Source organism: Gavialis gangeticus, unplaced genomic scaffold (assembly GCF_001723915.1).
Source record: "Gavialis gangeticus isolate Ggan-Ray unplaced genomic scaffold, GavGan_comp1, whole genome shotgun sequence".
Taxonomy (NCBI): Eukaryota; Metazoa; Chordata; order Crocodylia; family Gavialidae; genus Gavialis; species Gavialis gangeticus.
Genome location: NW_017729034.1, coordinates 52,439,286 through 52,457,079, shown reverse-complemented (window position 1 = coordinate 52,457,079; position 17,794 = coordinate 52,439,286). Strand labels below are relative to the sequence as shown.

General features: G+C 42.8%; 1 protein-coding gene across 2 annotated transcripts in view; it reads right to left on the bottom strand.

The window, feature by feature from the left end:
* Positions 1 to 2,056: 2,056 nt before the first annotated feature.
* Positions 2,057 to 17,794, bottom strand: part of TARBP1 (TAR (HIV-1) RNA binding protein 1) — a 104,339-nt gene continuing 88,601 nt past the window's right edge. The window contains exons 23-29 of one of the 2 annotated variants that reach the window (XM_019527099.1): positions 14,740 to 14,936; positions 13,320 to 13,401; positions 8,855 to 9,026; positions 8,433 to 8,561; positions 7,381 to 7,505; positions 4,474 to 4,610; positions 2,057 to 2,449 (exon numbers count right to left, since the gene is read on the bottom strand). In XM_019527099.1, coding sequence (XP_019382644.1) covers positions 2,284 to 2,449; positions 4,474 to 4,610; positions 7,381 to 7,505; positions 8,433 to 8,561; positions 8,855 to 9,026; positions 13,320 to 13,401; positions 14,740 to 14,936 — 1,008 coding nt within the window. In that variant the 3' untranslated portion in view covers positions 2,057 to 2,283. Of the gene's footprint in view, positions 2,450 to 4,473; positions 4,611 to 7,380; positions 7,506 to 8,369; positions 8,562 to 8,854; positions 9,027 to 13,319; positions 13,402 to 14,739; positions 14,937 to 17,794 lie in introns of both variants that reach the window. The other variant, XM_019527098.1, reaches the window with a different exon arrangement.

Genomic DNA, 17,794 nt, shown 5'->3' with positions numbered 1-17,794 from the left:
GCCAGGGGTCCTGCAATGACCTCAGCCAATTCCTTTAGTACTGTAGGGTGGAGATCATCCGGACCGGCTGACTTGAATACGTCCAGTCCCTCCAGAAGCTCCCTAACTAGTTCCTCACTAACCCTTGGCCCAGATGTGCCTCCCCTGGGGCGTGAGGGGGGCGGCTGTTCCAGTCCCTGCTTAGGAAGACAGAGGCAAAGAAATTGTTAAATATGTTGGCTTTATCATCTGGTGTGACGACCAAATTTCCTAATGTCCTGTAGGGGCCCCACGTTACCCGGAACCTTCTTTTTACCCCCTATATATTTAAAGAAGGACTTCTTGTTGTCCTTAATCCAGGAAGCTAGTCCCAGTTCCATCTCTGCCTGAGTAATAGACCTCTAAAATATCTAGTCTGCTGTATCCAAATTCCATAGAAACCTAGAAGTATTCTACCTCAGAATTCAAAAGTGGATGGGAATTTAAAATGGAAGTCACTTTGACCTCAAATATACCTGCTATTAGAGCTGTCACTGTTACAACCAGGGATCCAGGTTTTCCACTTGCCACAAAAAAAATGCAGTAAAACCTAGCTTTTCTCATTTTAAGGACAAAAACGTGGGAAGTGGTGGGTTTCTGCTTGCAGGGTGGCAGAGCTCCAGCCTGCAAGGGGCTGGGGGAGAGTGGGAGGAGGGCTGCCAGGCAGGGAGCACCTTGCACATGTGTACAGATACACGTGCATATGGCTGCCAGGCAGCCTGGAGAACAGCTCCCCATAGGGAAGTGGGGGGGGAGGTCTCCCCATGTGGGAGGGAGGGAGTTAGGCATGGGCAACTGGTGTCTCCTGACTCTGGGGGGGGCACCTGCAGAAGCTGTTGGCAGTGGAGGATGGCCCTGTCGGGGGCACATGCCTCCCCCCACACCCATGCCCATCCTACCGGTCACCTGTGGGGCTGGGGATGCTGTCCAGTTGGGCCCACCAGAATGCAGCCGCAGGGCCTGGGCAGGGAGTGGATCAGAGCTGTGGGTGGCTTGTCTGGGGGGGCAGGCTCCCCACCACTACCTACTTTGGGGATGGAGCGTGTGAGAGGTATGTGCCTCCCAGATTTGTGTGTGGGGCAGGGACAGGCTGCCCCACTGCTGGCTTAGGGCTCCCTGTCCCCCAGGGCCTCTGCAGCCCAGCAGGCAGAACCCAGCGCAACAGGGACCAGGTGGGGAAGCGTGATGCCACCACTGCATGGCCCACACCAGCATGGCGAGGCACCCGCTGCGTGTCTGGCAGCAGCAGGGGTGGAGGTGCGGAGTTCTGCTCCTTGCTGCTGCTGGGCAGGCAGTAGGCCCCTCACTATGGCAGCACAGAGCTCCCAGTGGCAGCAATGAGCTTCCCTGCCTGGTCCTGCTCTGCCCTGCTATGCTGGGTCTTGCCCACTGGGCCACGGAGGTCCCAGGGGAGAGCAGCAGGGCAGGGCGCCCCAAGCCTTCAATGGGCAGTCCACATCCACTCTCCCCCTCCCCCCACAGGCTCTGCTCTGGCCGTGCCACCCATGAGGGTGGGGGAACCGGGTTCTGTGTTCTGCTATGTCACAGCAGCTATTGCCTCCTGTGGGCTTGGACATTGCTGCAGGGGGCAGAGAGCTGCACACCCGGGTGCCTGGTCCCACCGCCCTGGCAGCTTGGGGCCCTCTCTGGCAGGGCTGGAGGGGGCAGGGGGCTGTAGGTGGGGAGTGAGGGGCACTGGCAGGGCTGGGTGGCTGTGGGTCAGGAGTGAGGGGTAATGGCTTAGGCAGGGCACCAGCATATCAGGGCTGCTAAGCACCATAAAGCAGTGTGGGGAGGGGGGGGTGGCAGCCACAGCTGGACCCGCATCCTGGTGATAGAAGGGGCAAGGGGATGGTATGATTTTTGGGGGGGTTTAATCAGAGAATTTGTGATTTTTAGACAACCAGGACCCCTAGTTATAACACAAACGTCATACATTTTGAAGCAAACTGAAAGAGAATCAAGTGAAGAAGGGATCATTAAAATCTTGTTATTTATGTTGCTATACTGATGTTGAAATAGCAAAAAGTCACCCATATACAAATAAGAATATTTATTACCAATAAAACAGGAGTATACAATCAGATCATATGTTAAGGCATTTAAAAACCAGTATTTGCACAATACAGGAAAATAGTAAGACATGCGTAAGTTAAAAACACACTCATTCACCCTGAGCTTAATTATTCCATGTATTTAAAAATATTTTATAGCACCATAAGAGCCATCCATCCAGCTGCACTGTAAGGCACAAGACTCTTCCAGCTATTTCAGTTGTTTCTGCTTGATCATTTGTTGTCTTGTATATTCCCAAATCAGCAGAGCTCCACTTACATGAACATTGAGTGAGCGAATGATACCCTGTTGAGGAATTTCCACACACACATCCAGAAGCTGAATCAGGTTTACTGGGATTCCTTCATGTTCATTTCTAACAAGGAGAAAAAAAAAAAAAAAAAAAACCATTACACCTCCAGAGAAAGAGGAACAGAAAAAGAAGTATCACTTGATCCAGTCTCTAAGGCAACATTTCCCAAATGTTTGATGCCCAGGGCACACTTTTTTTCTGGATTATAACTGGTAGAACACTTCACTCTCCAGGCCACAGGTCAGATTTGGTCTGTGGGCCAAATCCTGTGTGTAGTTATGGCCCAGCCAGGGCCCAATCTAACTGTGCATAGGGCCAACACAGCTGGAGTTCCATCCAGCCCGTTTTTCCTGGCACACCCTCAGGAAATTGCTATTCTAAAGAAACTGAATGCTCCAGAATATCAAAGACAAAAAATATAACTTCGGTAGCAAAAGCCACTCAGAAAACACTGTAGTGGCTGCCAGCTCCATCCATATTTGTGAAGTTTACCAGGCCAACTGATATTTACTTCACATATAGTAATTACTGATGATTTCAATACAAAAATGAAAAGAGCAGCAAAGGAGAAGGTTTAATACATATATTTTTGCCACAAAAGTAATTTTTTTTCGCAGCAAAGCTTCCTATATTACTAGGGATAAGACAGATACAAGATGTTCAACCACTCCGCTATCCCTGGATATCCTAAATTATATTACCAATTTTATTCAAATCAAATCCTGCCATTTCCAGTGCACATCCTTAAACAGTGCTTATGCAAGCTGTACCTTTCAGAATGAGTTCACTGAAAATGACGTATAGGTATTCAGAAGACAAACAGGTAATCTGAAGTGTGTAACAAAACTACAATGTGAAGGTGGAAGGGTAACAAAGGGAACAAGGGACTGCGGAATTATTAGAAAAGAGTTATGAGTTTTATCACACTACATTGGCATGCCAAAAGACTCACTGAATGCATCTTTAGCTCCCTGGCCAAGTAATAGCTGAGATGCTCTAAATTAGTGATTTCCAATCTGTGGTCTGTGGACCCCTGAGGGTCCACCAACTATGTCTGCATCTCCCTTTGAAATTTTTTAGGGGTCCACAAATACAAAAAGGTCGAAAACCACTGATCTAAGTAAACAGTATACTCAGTTTCTGAGAGATGAGTAGAACTCTTCCATCTGAAGCAAACCCTGTAGTGGTACAAAGGAACTAATATCATTCTACTATGAAGTTCCCATTCAGCATCTCTCCAAACAAGGAAGATGGTCGTCATGCTGCAATGCTTTGTGGTAAGAAAAGAGACAGCAATCCTTTTACTCTTTTAATGGCAAACACTGATCCATAGTTTAATGTTGTCAGTCTTTATACTAATAAGCATATGCAGCCCTTACAGCACTTTTCATCTGTAGACCTCAAAGGGGGTTCACTATCATTTCCCCATTTTACAGACAGGAAAACTGAGGCACAGGGAAATGTGACTTGTACAAGATGTCCAAAAGGGCCAGCAACAGACCTAGAAATCAAGTCCATCTCCCCTAGTGCCCTAGCCCCTAGGCAAGGTAAGAAAATCACTTGGGTCAGGCACACTATTTATATACCAGGGTAATTTATCTTGGTTTTAGTCCAGATTAAAATTAAACTAGTGTCCAAACCAGAAACATGACCAGTTTCCTCAAGAAAGCTATTGCTCCACAGTTTTTAATACCTTGCCACTCAGTAGAAGGGGAGTAAGCAGTAGCTTGTGTGCACTGGGCAAATAGCTACTCTGGGATAAAACTGCCTACTGCTGTAAACATGACACTTACACCAGTATAACTCACTCTGTGTAAAGTTACTGCATTTTTTGGTGGACCAAAGTGACTAACCCCAGTGTACAAGTCATGTGTCCACTCTACTTTTGCCGTAAAGTCAAATGACATTGGGGTAAACATGTGCCAGCAAAAAGGTGCACCTACAATCTAAAACAGAGCATCTTTCCTAATCCTCACATTTGCCAACATGACTAGTTTTCAAATTATTCTACCCACCAGGAAGGGTTAGGTATTATGCCAAATCACTCAATAGCTTCTTTTCTCATGTAGAGGCTGATTGTAACTTACCCCAGCAATAACAAGGATTTCTCTGGAAAGCAATATTCTGTCAGGTCAGAACTTTTGGCTGTCTGCTCCACCCCTATGATAGTGTAGCCTTCCATTTTTTTCTGCTGTAAATACTCTACAAGCTGAGATGGTTTCACCTGCACATTAAAAAGAGGGGGAAAGTATAAAAACACGTAGATACTTTGTAAACCTACAAAACTATCACCCAAAAAACTCAAGACTTTATATTGATCTATTTGTATATTTTAATTCCAAAGTATATCCTAGTTTCTAGATGTATGAAGACATTTTCATTTAAAAATACTTAAGAGATTTTGTATTGCCTACATATTGGACTATGATATCCAGAAAATAACTGCAGCCTTTTGATGTACGGCCCATAGGTTCACAAAGCCTTCTCTCTGTTGACATAGCTTTCAACCCATGAGTGCTGTTAGCAGAAGCCACTACCAAATGCAGTAACTTGCAGAGTTGCAATTTATCAGATGTCCTGGACAACACCATGGACTAATAAGGCCTTTCTGTAGGAGTTTTAAATACAAACTTGAGCTAAACACACAATAATCTGGACTTCTACTTTTTTTTTCCAAGGCACTGCTCCCAATCTCTGACACCCCTAATCCTCTGCTCCCAATCTCTGACAATCCTTATCATGCAGGATAGCAATCTTCAATTCCTTTCTGGAATAATCTGATTCCTTTATTAGATTCCCAGACTTTTCCTGACTATAGTCTCACTTCTTCCTTTGCATCTCTAAAACCCCTTGTCCATCACCACCGCTAAAACATTAATGAATCTACTCTCACAACACGTCTGAGAGAACATAACTTACAGACAAGGAAAGGAAAGAGGAAATGGGTTCATTTTCAGAAGTGGCTGCCGATTCTGGTTGTTTAACTTGAGGCTAGATGCCCAATTTTCTGAGGTCCTCTGATGTTGTGGAAGTCTGGCTTTTTCCCTTTAGCTCTGTGTAAGGCACCATATAGGTCCTCTCCAGTAACTGTGGTTAGATATATTGTCCACATGAATTTCACATTTGCAATGAAGACAAACAAGAAGTGAAGTCCTATGCATCTAGGATTCTGTCAGTCAAGCATGCTCTGCCTTTTGTAAGATTTGGAGCAGCAATGGCACCTAGGACTACCAAATGCAGTCCCAATGGACACTGTGAAACAAAGGATCTGATTTTGTGAGCATGAGACACATGCACTATGCTTGGAATCCATGTGGGCAACATATCCCTAGGAACCCCAGTTCTGTTCTCTCCTTACAGGCAACTTATTTCTTGAAGAAATTAAATGGGATTTTTTTAGGTGGCTCAACTCTGGAGTACAGGATGACTTACTAAAATTAATCTGAGAGGGGCTAGAGGGCAACCTGAGCCTTAACTACAATATTTCTTCAAATCCAAGACTATCCCCCCCCCACTTAACACAGGGGAAAAGCCCCTTGTTTTGGATTTGAGTACCAGGTGGTGAAGGACACAGTTGCTATGGATGGCTCTAGCTTTGTCCCTGACCCATGGTTGCAGCTGCAGTCTGCCCCTCTGCTGTCTCTGCTCCCACTTCTCTGCACTGCAGCCTCAAGGCCCCCTGACTCACTCCTTCTTTCACCCCTGCTTACCCTTGCTCCACCAGCAGTTTCCAGCCCTGCTCCAGCCTGGGGCACAGAAAATGTGGTTTCTCTGGCTGCAGCCCGCCCCAGTAGCAGTGGTGGCAGAAACTGGGACTGGGCCCTGGAGCTGGGGCTGGGCTAGAGCAGGAGCCAATAGGTTAACCCATCCTGCCCTTCATATATAACGAACAGGTTAATCCCAAACCTTTGGCTGCAGTATGGTTTACAAGGGCCCCTGGAACTCAGGTACAGACACAACAAGCTGTAATTCTGAATAAACCAGTTTCATAGTGTGAGATGCACACGCATCAACAATGAAATCTGTGGACAATACTTGAAGACAAATGCCATCATTTTACTGAGAAACTATCAATCGCTCTTTGCCACTGGCTTTCAACCCTTTCAACTGCCTTTCTTTTTTTATATAGTGTTATGCTTTAATAGTTCTTAATAACTTATTTTCTTCATTTTTCCTTTTCCTTCCCTGTACGGGCTTTTTTTGGACTCATACCTATTAAGCTCCAATTCTATCAAAGAGATGTAAAATGTCTCTCACAGTGCTGCACATACATGGACATAGAAACTGTTGTTTAAATGTTTGTCTATTTGTATTTTATTCAGCTATAGTGCCATATGACCAATATATGCTGAAAACGCATCTGTATTTTAAATGCCAGGCAAAAATCTGTAAACGCAGAAAACACTCCACATCAGAAAGTTAATTTTTCAGACTGCAAATAATAAATGAAGCTGACCTTGAAAATGGGTAGATCAATATAACCATCTACCAGTAGCTTGCATATGTTGCTGAGTACTAGATCTATATTCAGAAGGAAAAAGAGGCCTGATTTTGGTAAGTTAAAGAACACGCTCTGAAAGCTATCTTATAAATTGGTTTTAGGCAAACTGTGTGATTAATGATTCTCATTAAGTCACCAAAGGCAATGGGCCAAAGAAGATAAGTGATTCATTTAAATGTTGTTTATCTCAAGTTTTCCAAATGAATGGTAAATTTCAACACATAATCAACACCTATAAAAAATTACACACAGAGCATGCTACAAAAAAGGCAACTAGCATAATCAGTTTCTTTTACACAACAATAACCTTTGAAAATAAAAGCAAAGCAACCACTTAAAAAATTGCCACAAGGACTTCCAAAAGCAGCAGACCAACACAGTATACTTGATACTAACGGGAAATGCAGCAGGAGGTACTTTTGCTAAGTAAGAAAGAGTTAATAAGCACCCTGACTTTTATGCATTGGCTAGATTAAATTTAGGTAGATCTCACCTCAAGAAGGGGAAGCCACTGTTCCGCAGAAACACTGAGCTGCTGAAACTGTTTATCATGTATATAACGAAGGCTGCCAACAACTAGAGCAGATGCCCCAAATATTTCACTTGTACGACACAAGCCTATAAATAAGCATAAGATTTAAAATATGATTACCATATAATGGTTAGCATAAACAAAACTAGGATATAGCAACTTGTGAAAAAGATAAGAATCTGAGAACAAATAATTGATAATATACTTCTTTTTTTTCTTTTTTTTTTTTGTTTCCTCTATCATTCTTTTGCTAATCAACAAAAATCTTTCCAGGACCTTTTTATATCTATTCCAAATTATACCTCTCAACAAGAGTTCTAATGTCACCAGAGAAATGTTTTCTATATCCTATCAGAGTACTTTATATTTAAGGGAATATAAAAGCAATACTATGTCCTAGAAGGTATTCTGAAATATTTCTTTCCAATGTTGTTACAAAACTGTGAGTTAGCATGTATGTATGCACAGAGGGTTACATACATACATGAATGCACACAAATGTGCATCTAATTTGCTCTAATTTCTATACTACCTTGCAGTATGTATCCAGTAGAGCACAACCCTGCAAATGTTATCAGTAGTGCTTATCTATCATCAATAGTTTCGCTGTAGTCAGGGGAACTGTCCATAGCAAGAAGCTCTAAACCCTGCAGTAAGCATTTCCAGGATTTCTCCTGCTTATAATTAGAGAGTTAGGTTTTTAACATAAAGGAAATGTCTTTTTTGTAAGCAATGACAATAAAATATTCTTGGAAGATAGAAGGAATGGATATGTTTTCACTTTGTGAACTAACTCTTCATTAAAATGGAAATGCCTATTTCTATCTAAAACACAAAAAAGCATTTTCCATATGGAACAGACAAAATATGCAGACTTGGTAATTTTAAATTAGTTTCACAATTTGGAAATATGCACTAACAAAGCATTAAAAACATGCATTCAACCTTACCTCCTAAATTTGTGGGTTTATCAATAAGTGAAGCCACTACAATCAGTCTACTGTTTGATTTACCAAGTTTAGCAGCACGGTCCTGAAACACCAGTTCCAGGTCTAAATCAGGAATGCTATTTTTCCAAGGGATAATCTTTTTCTGAACATCAGTCCATTCTGTTTGGTTATCCATTTCAACTGAATTTGAACCTAAGAAGATGTGTTAGGATTAGCTGTACAGACATGGAAAATGCTGATATTATAATGCAACTGGCTCAGTGTCTTAGTAAAGTAACATGCCCCAAACAGTGCGTCTCTCTCACAGAGTCACATGTCCTCAGTAACCTGAACACATTATGCTGATTTGGATATGAGATATCCTTAATAGCATCACACAAATAAATTTCTCTCCAAGATTTTAAAATTAAATTTTGTAGAGCAAATACACTGCTACCACTAGTACACATCCATTATACTTAAAGTATGACATGTTTATAGTTTACCCTTGTCTTGCTGAGACCAATCACTTGGCTTTAGGTCAAGAAGTTCAGCTCGAGAATGATACCACTGATATGTTGATGGCAAAGGAATGCTAGTGAATCTGGTAAATTTACAAAGTGAGATCCATTCATCTTCAACCAGTTCCGAAAGGCGTGGAAGGGTGTAAAATATCGTCTGCAATGCAACAAAACAGTTTCAGTGCAATGTCAGGAAAAATAGCTGTAAAAAGATATAAAACTAACTAGGGGTGCACCAGTATATTGGTTGGCTATTGGATTGGCACCAATAAAAGGAGAAATGATGTCAGTTATCGGTTTTTTTTGGTCGTTGTAGCCAATAATTACAGCTGTGTGCCTGGAGCACCATGGCGAGTGTAATCTGGTCCCTGTGGCCCCCAGCCAGCTTCAGCCCACAGTAGAATACTGGTCCTGGCGAGCAGCGGGAAGGGGTGCTGGGGAGTGGTCACGGGGCGCTGCACTCAGCATCAAAGGGACCGTTCATTACTGGCTCCTGCTGCTGCTGCCACTTTCATGGCAACACGTGTGTGCAGCAGAGGCCTGAGCATCGGGGCTGCTGCAGAGACACCGAGCCCGGGCGGGGTAAGACACTATGCAAGGGATATTAGAGCTTGGAATCTTGGAGTAGAATACATTTCTTAATCTATACATTTCAAAGACAATTTTAATCCTCTCCCCTACTAATAGGAATATTTGAACTCATACAAATAAGCCATAACCAGCCAAAATGTAAAACAAGAAAAATGAGGGGAAAAAACCCAGCAAGAAAACCAGGTTGTTCTGCAACAACAATGGGGAGTTCTGCTTATTCAGTAGAATTACATCCCCTGATATTTTGGTATAATCACTGAATATCATGTTGGTTTGGAATTAAGAAAAGGTGCCAGCAAAGCTCAAATAAAATTATGCCCGTCTTAATCAAAACGTGGTGCTTCCTTTAGGGAAAAACATGAAAATCTACTCTGCAGGAAAATAAAACTGTAGTAAGCAAAGTAGTAAACTGGTAGTTACAAGCTGCTGCAATTCTAATGAAAGTGACTCAACTTTGTGCTGTAACAGAAAATATTAAGCACTTTAGATAACCAATCTATTAACCAATCCTCTGGATGGCTTGAATTACATATGCTCTTATAAAATGAGACATTTGTGAAGATGCTCCAAATCTATGGATTCTTAAATGACTGATTCGAAAACAAGTTTTTTGCTCAATGAGCAGAATAAAAGAAAGTACATTTTAAATTCTCCAGCCATAAAAACTCAGAATCTGAACTTCAACATATTTGATAAACCTGCAGTAGAACTGGCATAGTAAAATGATTAAGGGAGGTATTTTCCATTGGCTGTGCTGAAACTTCTTAATGAGAATACAGTATAGTGCCAGACAGTATACCCCAACAACTCCTGTCAGACTTGGACATCTGACACACTAACATTTTGAGAGACGACTGTTATAAACTGCTGCTAACAAATATTGCCCCTCATACATTTCCTGGCTACAGCAACACTCCAACCCTACTACAGCAAGTATTGACTGACTGAGTTATGGAAATAGGATGGGTTGAAAGCCAGTGGCAAACTCCCATTAAAGCATTACCAATACAACTAACCATAATTAAAAGGAGAAAGGAAGATACCAAACAACAAAGCTAAATTTTTTGTAGAATTTCAGTTCCAGACCTTGGGACTGTGCCTCCTATGTTACTGAAGATGTTGATTCTGAAAGCATTTAATTCTTCTCCTATTTTCTTTTCTGTGCTGTTCAAAATTGTCACATTTTTCCTAACTTGGCCAAATGAGTCCAGAAAACTCTTCCTATTCTGAAATATCCAGATACCTTCACAGCTTTCTTACAAGCAACACCACCTCTGAGAGGAGCTGCTAGTTTTGCCAGACATGTTTTCCTCATTTATTCCTCCTTCTCCCTTCATTCTCCCACTACTATTTCTCTTCATCATCCTTATTTGCCTTTCTTTCTCCTCCCCACTTGCTGACCACCTGGATTCCAGTTCTTTTGAGACATAGTGAAAAACAGAAGCAGCTCCTCAAGGAGAGAAGAAAGCAATGTGCCTAAATTAATTCTGGCTTTAGCATCTGCTCTCATTCTATCTATTAGGTCCCTAAATATTACCTTGTTCCACCCTGTTCAAGCCCATGAAAAAAGACTATATTTTCTCACATAAAACATCCCTCGATTTTCTTCTTGAAAGGCAGAATGAAGAAAAGATGCTTCCAGAGTTAGGGCTGCACAGAGCAGGGGCAAAGCCTAATCTTCAGCTGACTCACTCTCCCTTTCCTGCTTAACTAAAGCTAAAATGCTAGCTGCTACTGAAGACGGGCTCCCATGGGTAGATCTATGATTCTGAAAAGAGCTAGAGAGTCTCCAAGGCTGTGAAATAGGTGTCGAAAGACTGAGAGCAAATAGCAGACAGCAGAACTGCCATAAGGATAGCTTGATCAGTGAAACATCCAGACCATTTGAGCATAGAGGATTGAATCATACCTAGGCACCTAGGCTAAAGAGGTTCCCCTTTGACTTTGACGGAAGACAGGGTTTAGCCAAGTCACTTCAAAACACATTTGGACAGAACAGAAGATGGGTCACAAAAAAATCCAAGCACGCCATAGGTGACTAACTGGTTAGATCTAAGTGACTAAAAATAACTCATCAACAGGGATCCAGGTTTTCTTCTCATGGAAAAATGGAAAAAAAACCCCATAATTTCCCCTTTTACTCAAGAAAAATGGATTTTTTCATTTTAATGGAGAAATGCACATATTTTGCACTTTTGCAAAGAGCTCTCTGCAGGCTGGCAGAGTTCCAGCCTGCAAGGGGCTGGGGGAAACGGGAGGAGGGCAGTCTGGCAGAGGCACCATGTACATGGCCCCAGGCAGCCTGGACAGCAGCTCCTGCAGCTAAGCTGGTGGGGAGGGGACAGGGTTGAGGCCCCCATAGGGAGGGAAGGAGTTGGACAGGACTGGGACTAGGGCAGCTGCCCAGCTGGGGGTACATGGGGCCCAGGGTTGAAATGTGTGGCCGCCAGGCCCTGGGAGGGTGGGGGATGGGGCTGCTGGCAGCTCGTCTAGGGGGTAGGGCTGGCTCCCTGCCACCACATGCACTCTTGCGGGGGGGGCAGGGGGGGACCCATGCCCCCCAGATCTGTGCACAGGTGGAGGACAGGTTGCCCACTGCAGGCTTGGGCTCCCTGCCCTGCTGCCCTCCCTTGGGACCTCTGTGGCCCAGTGGATGGGACTCGGCACAGCAGGGTGAGCGGGTCTGGGAGGGGAAGCTTCTTGCCCCATGAGCCCTGTATTGCCCTGGCGAGGCTTCCTTGCCTGACCAGCAGTAGTGAGGGGTACAACCCCACGCCACTGCCCCCCATGCTGCCAGGCATGCAGGGGACAACTTGTCAGGGCAACACAGGGCTTGCAGCAGCAAGAAGCTTCCCTGCCTGACCCTGTTCTGCCCTGCCACGCTCAGTCCTGCCTGCTGGGCCACAAAGGCCCCAAGAGAAGGCAGCAGGGTGGGGAGCCCGAGCCCACAGCAGGCAGTCCACCCCCACACCTGCCCCACACACCAGGGGGCACGGGTCCCCCCTGCCTTCCCCTGAGACTGCACGCAGCAATGGGGAGCCAACCCTATCCCCCCCTGCCCGAGCCCGCACCTGCCCCTCCCCCAACAGACCATGCCGCCCACATGGGGTGTGGGGCAAGGGGAAGCCAGACTCCATGCTCCGCTCCCTGCTGGGGCTGCTGCATCCCACAGGTGACACCTGGGGCTCTGGCATTGCTGTGAGGGGCAGGGGGCTGCAGACTCATGTCCTTGGCCCTGTAGCCCTGGCAGCTGGGGGCCCCCTCCAGCAGGGCAAAAAGCTGTGCCAGTGGGCTGTGGTGAGGAGTGTGGGGCCTGGACCTGTGTTCTGTGAGCTAAGAGGGCAGGGGGGGCTCTGATTTTCCATGGTAAAAAACCCAAAATCAAATACCAAAATTTACAGATATTTACATTGTATTTTATTATAGTGACTGAGGCACTGGTAGGCTTCTAATTTGCTTTAAAATCGTAAATATATCAATAAAACATTGTGTTCAATTGACACCTATATTTATAGTGGTATTCCATTTTAATCACGGATTTTGGGGGTTTTATCAGAGAATTTGTGATTTTTTTTATTAAAGAAAACCAGGATCCCTGCTGATCAAGCAACAAAAGAAAATATAACCAATAAGGAGTTAATCTAGCTGCTTCCTCCATATTAACTAATATACTCCTACATCGAAAGCTTTTCTTTTTGATGCTTTAGTTTTCTAGACAGGACTTCTGTAAAACAACCATCTGCATCTAAATATCTGATACCAATTACAATTGATCATACAGAAGAAAAGGCCATATACAAATACAGCAGCAAAGCAGTAAAAAGGCATTGCCCAACAAAGCACAGTATTTTGTACTTGCCTCTAGATTGTAATCCTTAAGTGGATGAAATGTTGCAAAAAAGAAATGTTCTTGGATTCGTTGCCAATTCCTTTTAGCATTCCTATAAATGGCAAAAATACTGTGAGACATATAAAACTGCTAAACAATTAACTTCTTTATTGTCAGATGGTAAGAAGTCAGTCCAAATTCCATCTATAATATATTGAATATACCCTACAGGAAATTAATTCATTTTGCGTTTCTAGTAAACCACACTAGCTCTCTGAATTACATTAGCCAGGAGGATCCTGCCCCGAGAAGGGTTTCATATGTACATCATATTTCTCTTGGAGAAATGAAAGATAAGCTATTTCAAGAATTCTTAACTAGACTAGTGAATAGTAGCAGTGCAGGTAATTTGAAAATTAAATTAATTTTAAAAAATGTTAAGCTCCAAAATCATTAACTGGAGGAGTGTTTATGGAAGTCAATTTATAAACAAGTACACTTCAAAAACAGCAGACTAATCAATGTCACTATTACTTCTCCCTTCTTTCACCTTCACTGGCAAATGCACTTACAAATAACCAGCTGCAGCCAATATTTTTCTCCTTCTATTTTACTGTGCCATACAATTTTGCAGGAGGACCCCCATTTTGCAGGTCATACCAGGTCTGCATAGATTTGACTGGGCGCAGGGTAAAGAAGTAAGCAGACAGATTACTAACAGCATTCAATTTTGCCAACACTCACTGTTTTCATAGTGCAACATTATATGCAGCAAGGCTCATTACAATTTGAGCAAGGCTTCCTTACACAAAAGATATTTGAATCAAAGGAACTCCAAACAGGAGTAAGACAAGTACTGACATTTCTTTTTATTTAGCCAGGAAACGCAAATTTTCTGGAAAATAATCTGTTAGATAAAATATTTATAACATCTGTGCTTTGTAAACTTATTATACTGACAAACCAGCTCCAATTAGCAATACAAAAGAATAAATTAAAATTTGCTCTAGATTTCTTAGCTAACATACTATGCTTGTTTTTCAGTCTGGGAGAACAAAGCCTGCAAGGAGTGATGAACCCTCTTTCCCAAGTGATTATATTCATCTCTGTTACACTGCTGACACTCTAAATAACAGTCTGTTCGCATTCTCAGACAGTTATTGGATGAATATGGAACTCTGCATTATGCATTCAGATTAAATGAAACCATTTGATTTCTGGACTGGAGAGAACACAGGATGGCTACTATCATTTCATTACATTTCATGTCAGATGACAAGTTTTTTCATTTCAGTTCTAAATATTCTACTTAAATAGATTAAATAAAATTATCAAGTGCTACTTGTAAACAGTTTAAGAAGCTCCACATACATCACAAATTAACAGACTTCTGCAATCCAGTAAATACAAACGGATATGTTACATTGTTAGTCAAAAGTATTTTACTAACCCTGTGCCATGCATGTTTTCCACTTGATGGAGACTAGATTCAATTACGGGTGTTAAGGCCTCAAATTCTTCTACATGCAGTGTTTTGCACATGCCCCAGATCTTCTTAAGTGCTATTAATGCATAAAGCCGAACACTGAAATTGTGGTTGAAACACCACTGTAGAACAACAATAAGAGCCTTTTTCAGAACTGGTCTCTAAAGAGAAAAAAAATATTTGTTAGACGACATTTTCTTTTGAGTTTTAGTCACAGTATGTGGCACTTAGAAAGCACGTACAATATTTTGAAATGATGAAATAAAAAAGAATCACACAATCATGGGTGGAATCATAAAAAAGTAGCACTGGAAAGGACCTTAGGAGGTCATTTAGTCCAATCCTTTACTCAAGGCAGGATAGTTCCTCTATAAACTATCCTATATGGTGTTTGTCTAACCTAATCTTAAAACTATGCAAACAACCCTGCCACACAAGTACCAAGCATATTGCTATGAAACACCAGGAACACTAACTCACCATAGCTAAAGCAGAAGGATGAACTACTGAATGCTTTTACTAAAATGGTCAGCACTAACCACTGGCATTTAAATTACAATAATTTGTTTTCAGCTTTGAGAAGCCATTCAAACGTATGGGACAGTTCTTACATCTTAGCTAATCCTGAACAACTCTAAGTGAACATGCTTACTCCACAGTAAGAGTGCCATATTGCCTTTATCTCAAAAAATACATAAACCTAAAAGCCCACAATCTCTTACCTAAGAATATTTATTAAAATAAAGACAATGTGAAATTTAAACACACTAAATACATTACTATTATTTGTATCGTTTGTTCCTAGGAAGCCTACTCACAGGCTGTGACCCAAATATACTATATGCTGTACATAAACAGATAACAAAAGATGGTCTGTCCTCCCTAAAGCTTAAAATGATAGAAACACGCTAACTGCAATAGTTCATCTTAAATTAAGAACTGCTATTAGTTTAAAGTAGGACTGTCCTTCACAGTAACGAGAAGCCACATGCCATACCAGTTTTAGGCACTGGGCTACACACCACGTAAGCCAAATGCCTTGGGGACTGCATGCCACACGGGCTCCCAGGATCCCCACAGCACGGGCAACATGAACCCAAGCCCCCACTATCACCACTGGGCAGGGAGCGTGATCCCCCTGCCACCATGCAGCCAATAGATTTACCAGGCTCCCTCCCATTGTACTGTCCTGCCCAAGCCCCCATCCTCTGCAGCAGCAATGGAGTGGGAGTAGGTCCAGGTGGGAGACCACAGGCTGCACTTAATGATAAACCCTTCTCATGGGTGCTGGGATTGTGGGAGCAGGGCACAGATCCTTTTTTTTCTAATCAATTTAACTTATAGCAACCTTTAAAGAAAAAAAAATTCAGGCATTTTTCACTTTTTTAAAATTAACAATGGTAATTTATCGAACCATTCATAGAAGGATGAACAATCCTGTGGATATTTACCATACAATTCAAAGAGAGAGAGAGCAGCAGAGGACAGAACTCAAAGCTTTGGATTTTCACTCCATTAGACTCTCAAAAATCAGAGTAATAACAGTCAGTCACAAATGTAACTAGAAATGAACATTAACAGGGCAGATCTCTATTTCACTTTGTGTATCTAACTGGAATTTACCAAGTTACTTAAGTGTTGCTTCTGACATTTATGCACAATTTGCGATTTTGGTCCCCCTACAGAAGGGGTGGGCAAAATGTGGCCTGCCAGGCCATTCTATCCAGCCCGCAGGGCCCCTAAAAAATTTAGAAAATTAATATTTCTGCCCCTGGCTACCTGTCATGTGGCCCTCGATGGCTTGCCAAAACTCAGTAAGCAGCCCTCCGCCCAAAAAAAATTGCCCACCCCTGCCCTACAGTGTGGGCGTCATGTGGACATGTATATTCTAACAATGCTTTGTGGGCCACACATTGATCAGACAAGCACATGGCTACGTATGTGTATGCCCGAGCATAAATCTGGGAAAAAAGACAGGAGGAGGAGAAGGAGGACAGCCCGTCCGTGTTTTAGCCAACAGTTGAGTAGTTAGGGCACTTGCCTAAGAAATGGGAGAGACAGGCTCTAGGGCTCCTGCATGTCTCCAAATGCCTAAACGCATGCTCTGATCAATCCGTCACAGGCCAGAAAACCATCATTTAAGCATACTAAGTGAAAAAAAATTCTACCATAAGAGCCCAAAATGTTAATACACAGAGGTGGAAGCAGCAAAAACAGATATTAAAAACACATTAGTATACAACTGTCTATTCCAAAGCTATTTTATTTTTTCCCTGCATTCCTTTCAGAGTACTGCTTCAGATACACTACTGTGTTAGCCTTGCACTGAATGACCTTGATTCTGCAACTTTATGCAAATAGTATTTGCTGAACACAAGACAACAATTTATATGAGTAACAGCTTGGAGGACTGCACTCTATGTGTATTAGGTCTTTTATCTTCCATTTTAGGGCTTATTTACACATGAAAGTTAATCCAGAATAAAACTCGTTATAAATTTAAAGTGGAATAACTATTCCTAATTAATTCTACGTACAAACACCACTTATGCCAGAATCATGATACCTTTTTTCCGGTTAACCTTAATCTCTTTTCAAAATCAATTAAACTGAACAACAGAAAAAGCACTCTTATTCTGAACTAAAAGCATCTATACATGGAGTTAAATTCAGAACAGTAACCTAGAACAGCTATTCCAGAATTCTAATATAATAAAAGACTTTGTCTGTCTGTATGTCTATCTGTCCATAACACTTCTGCCCTACTGCGCATGCACCAGCGAGAAGGCAGGTGGCAACTAGCTGGGCGACTCGGGCTGCATGGGCCTGAGTTTGCACTGCTGCCAGAACATTCCCCAGCCCTCTGAACAGCAGGGCTTCCCCCTGCCTGAGGGCAAAGCAGGGGGATCACAGTTGCAGTGTCCCCCAAAACAGCTGGCAGGGAGGGGGAGGCAGCGGGCAAAGAGGGAGGGAGGAGAGCGGGATGGCAGGCAGACATGGGCCAGGCAAACCCAGAGCA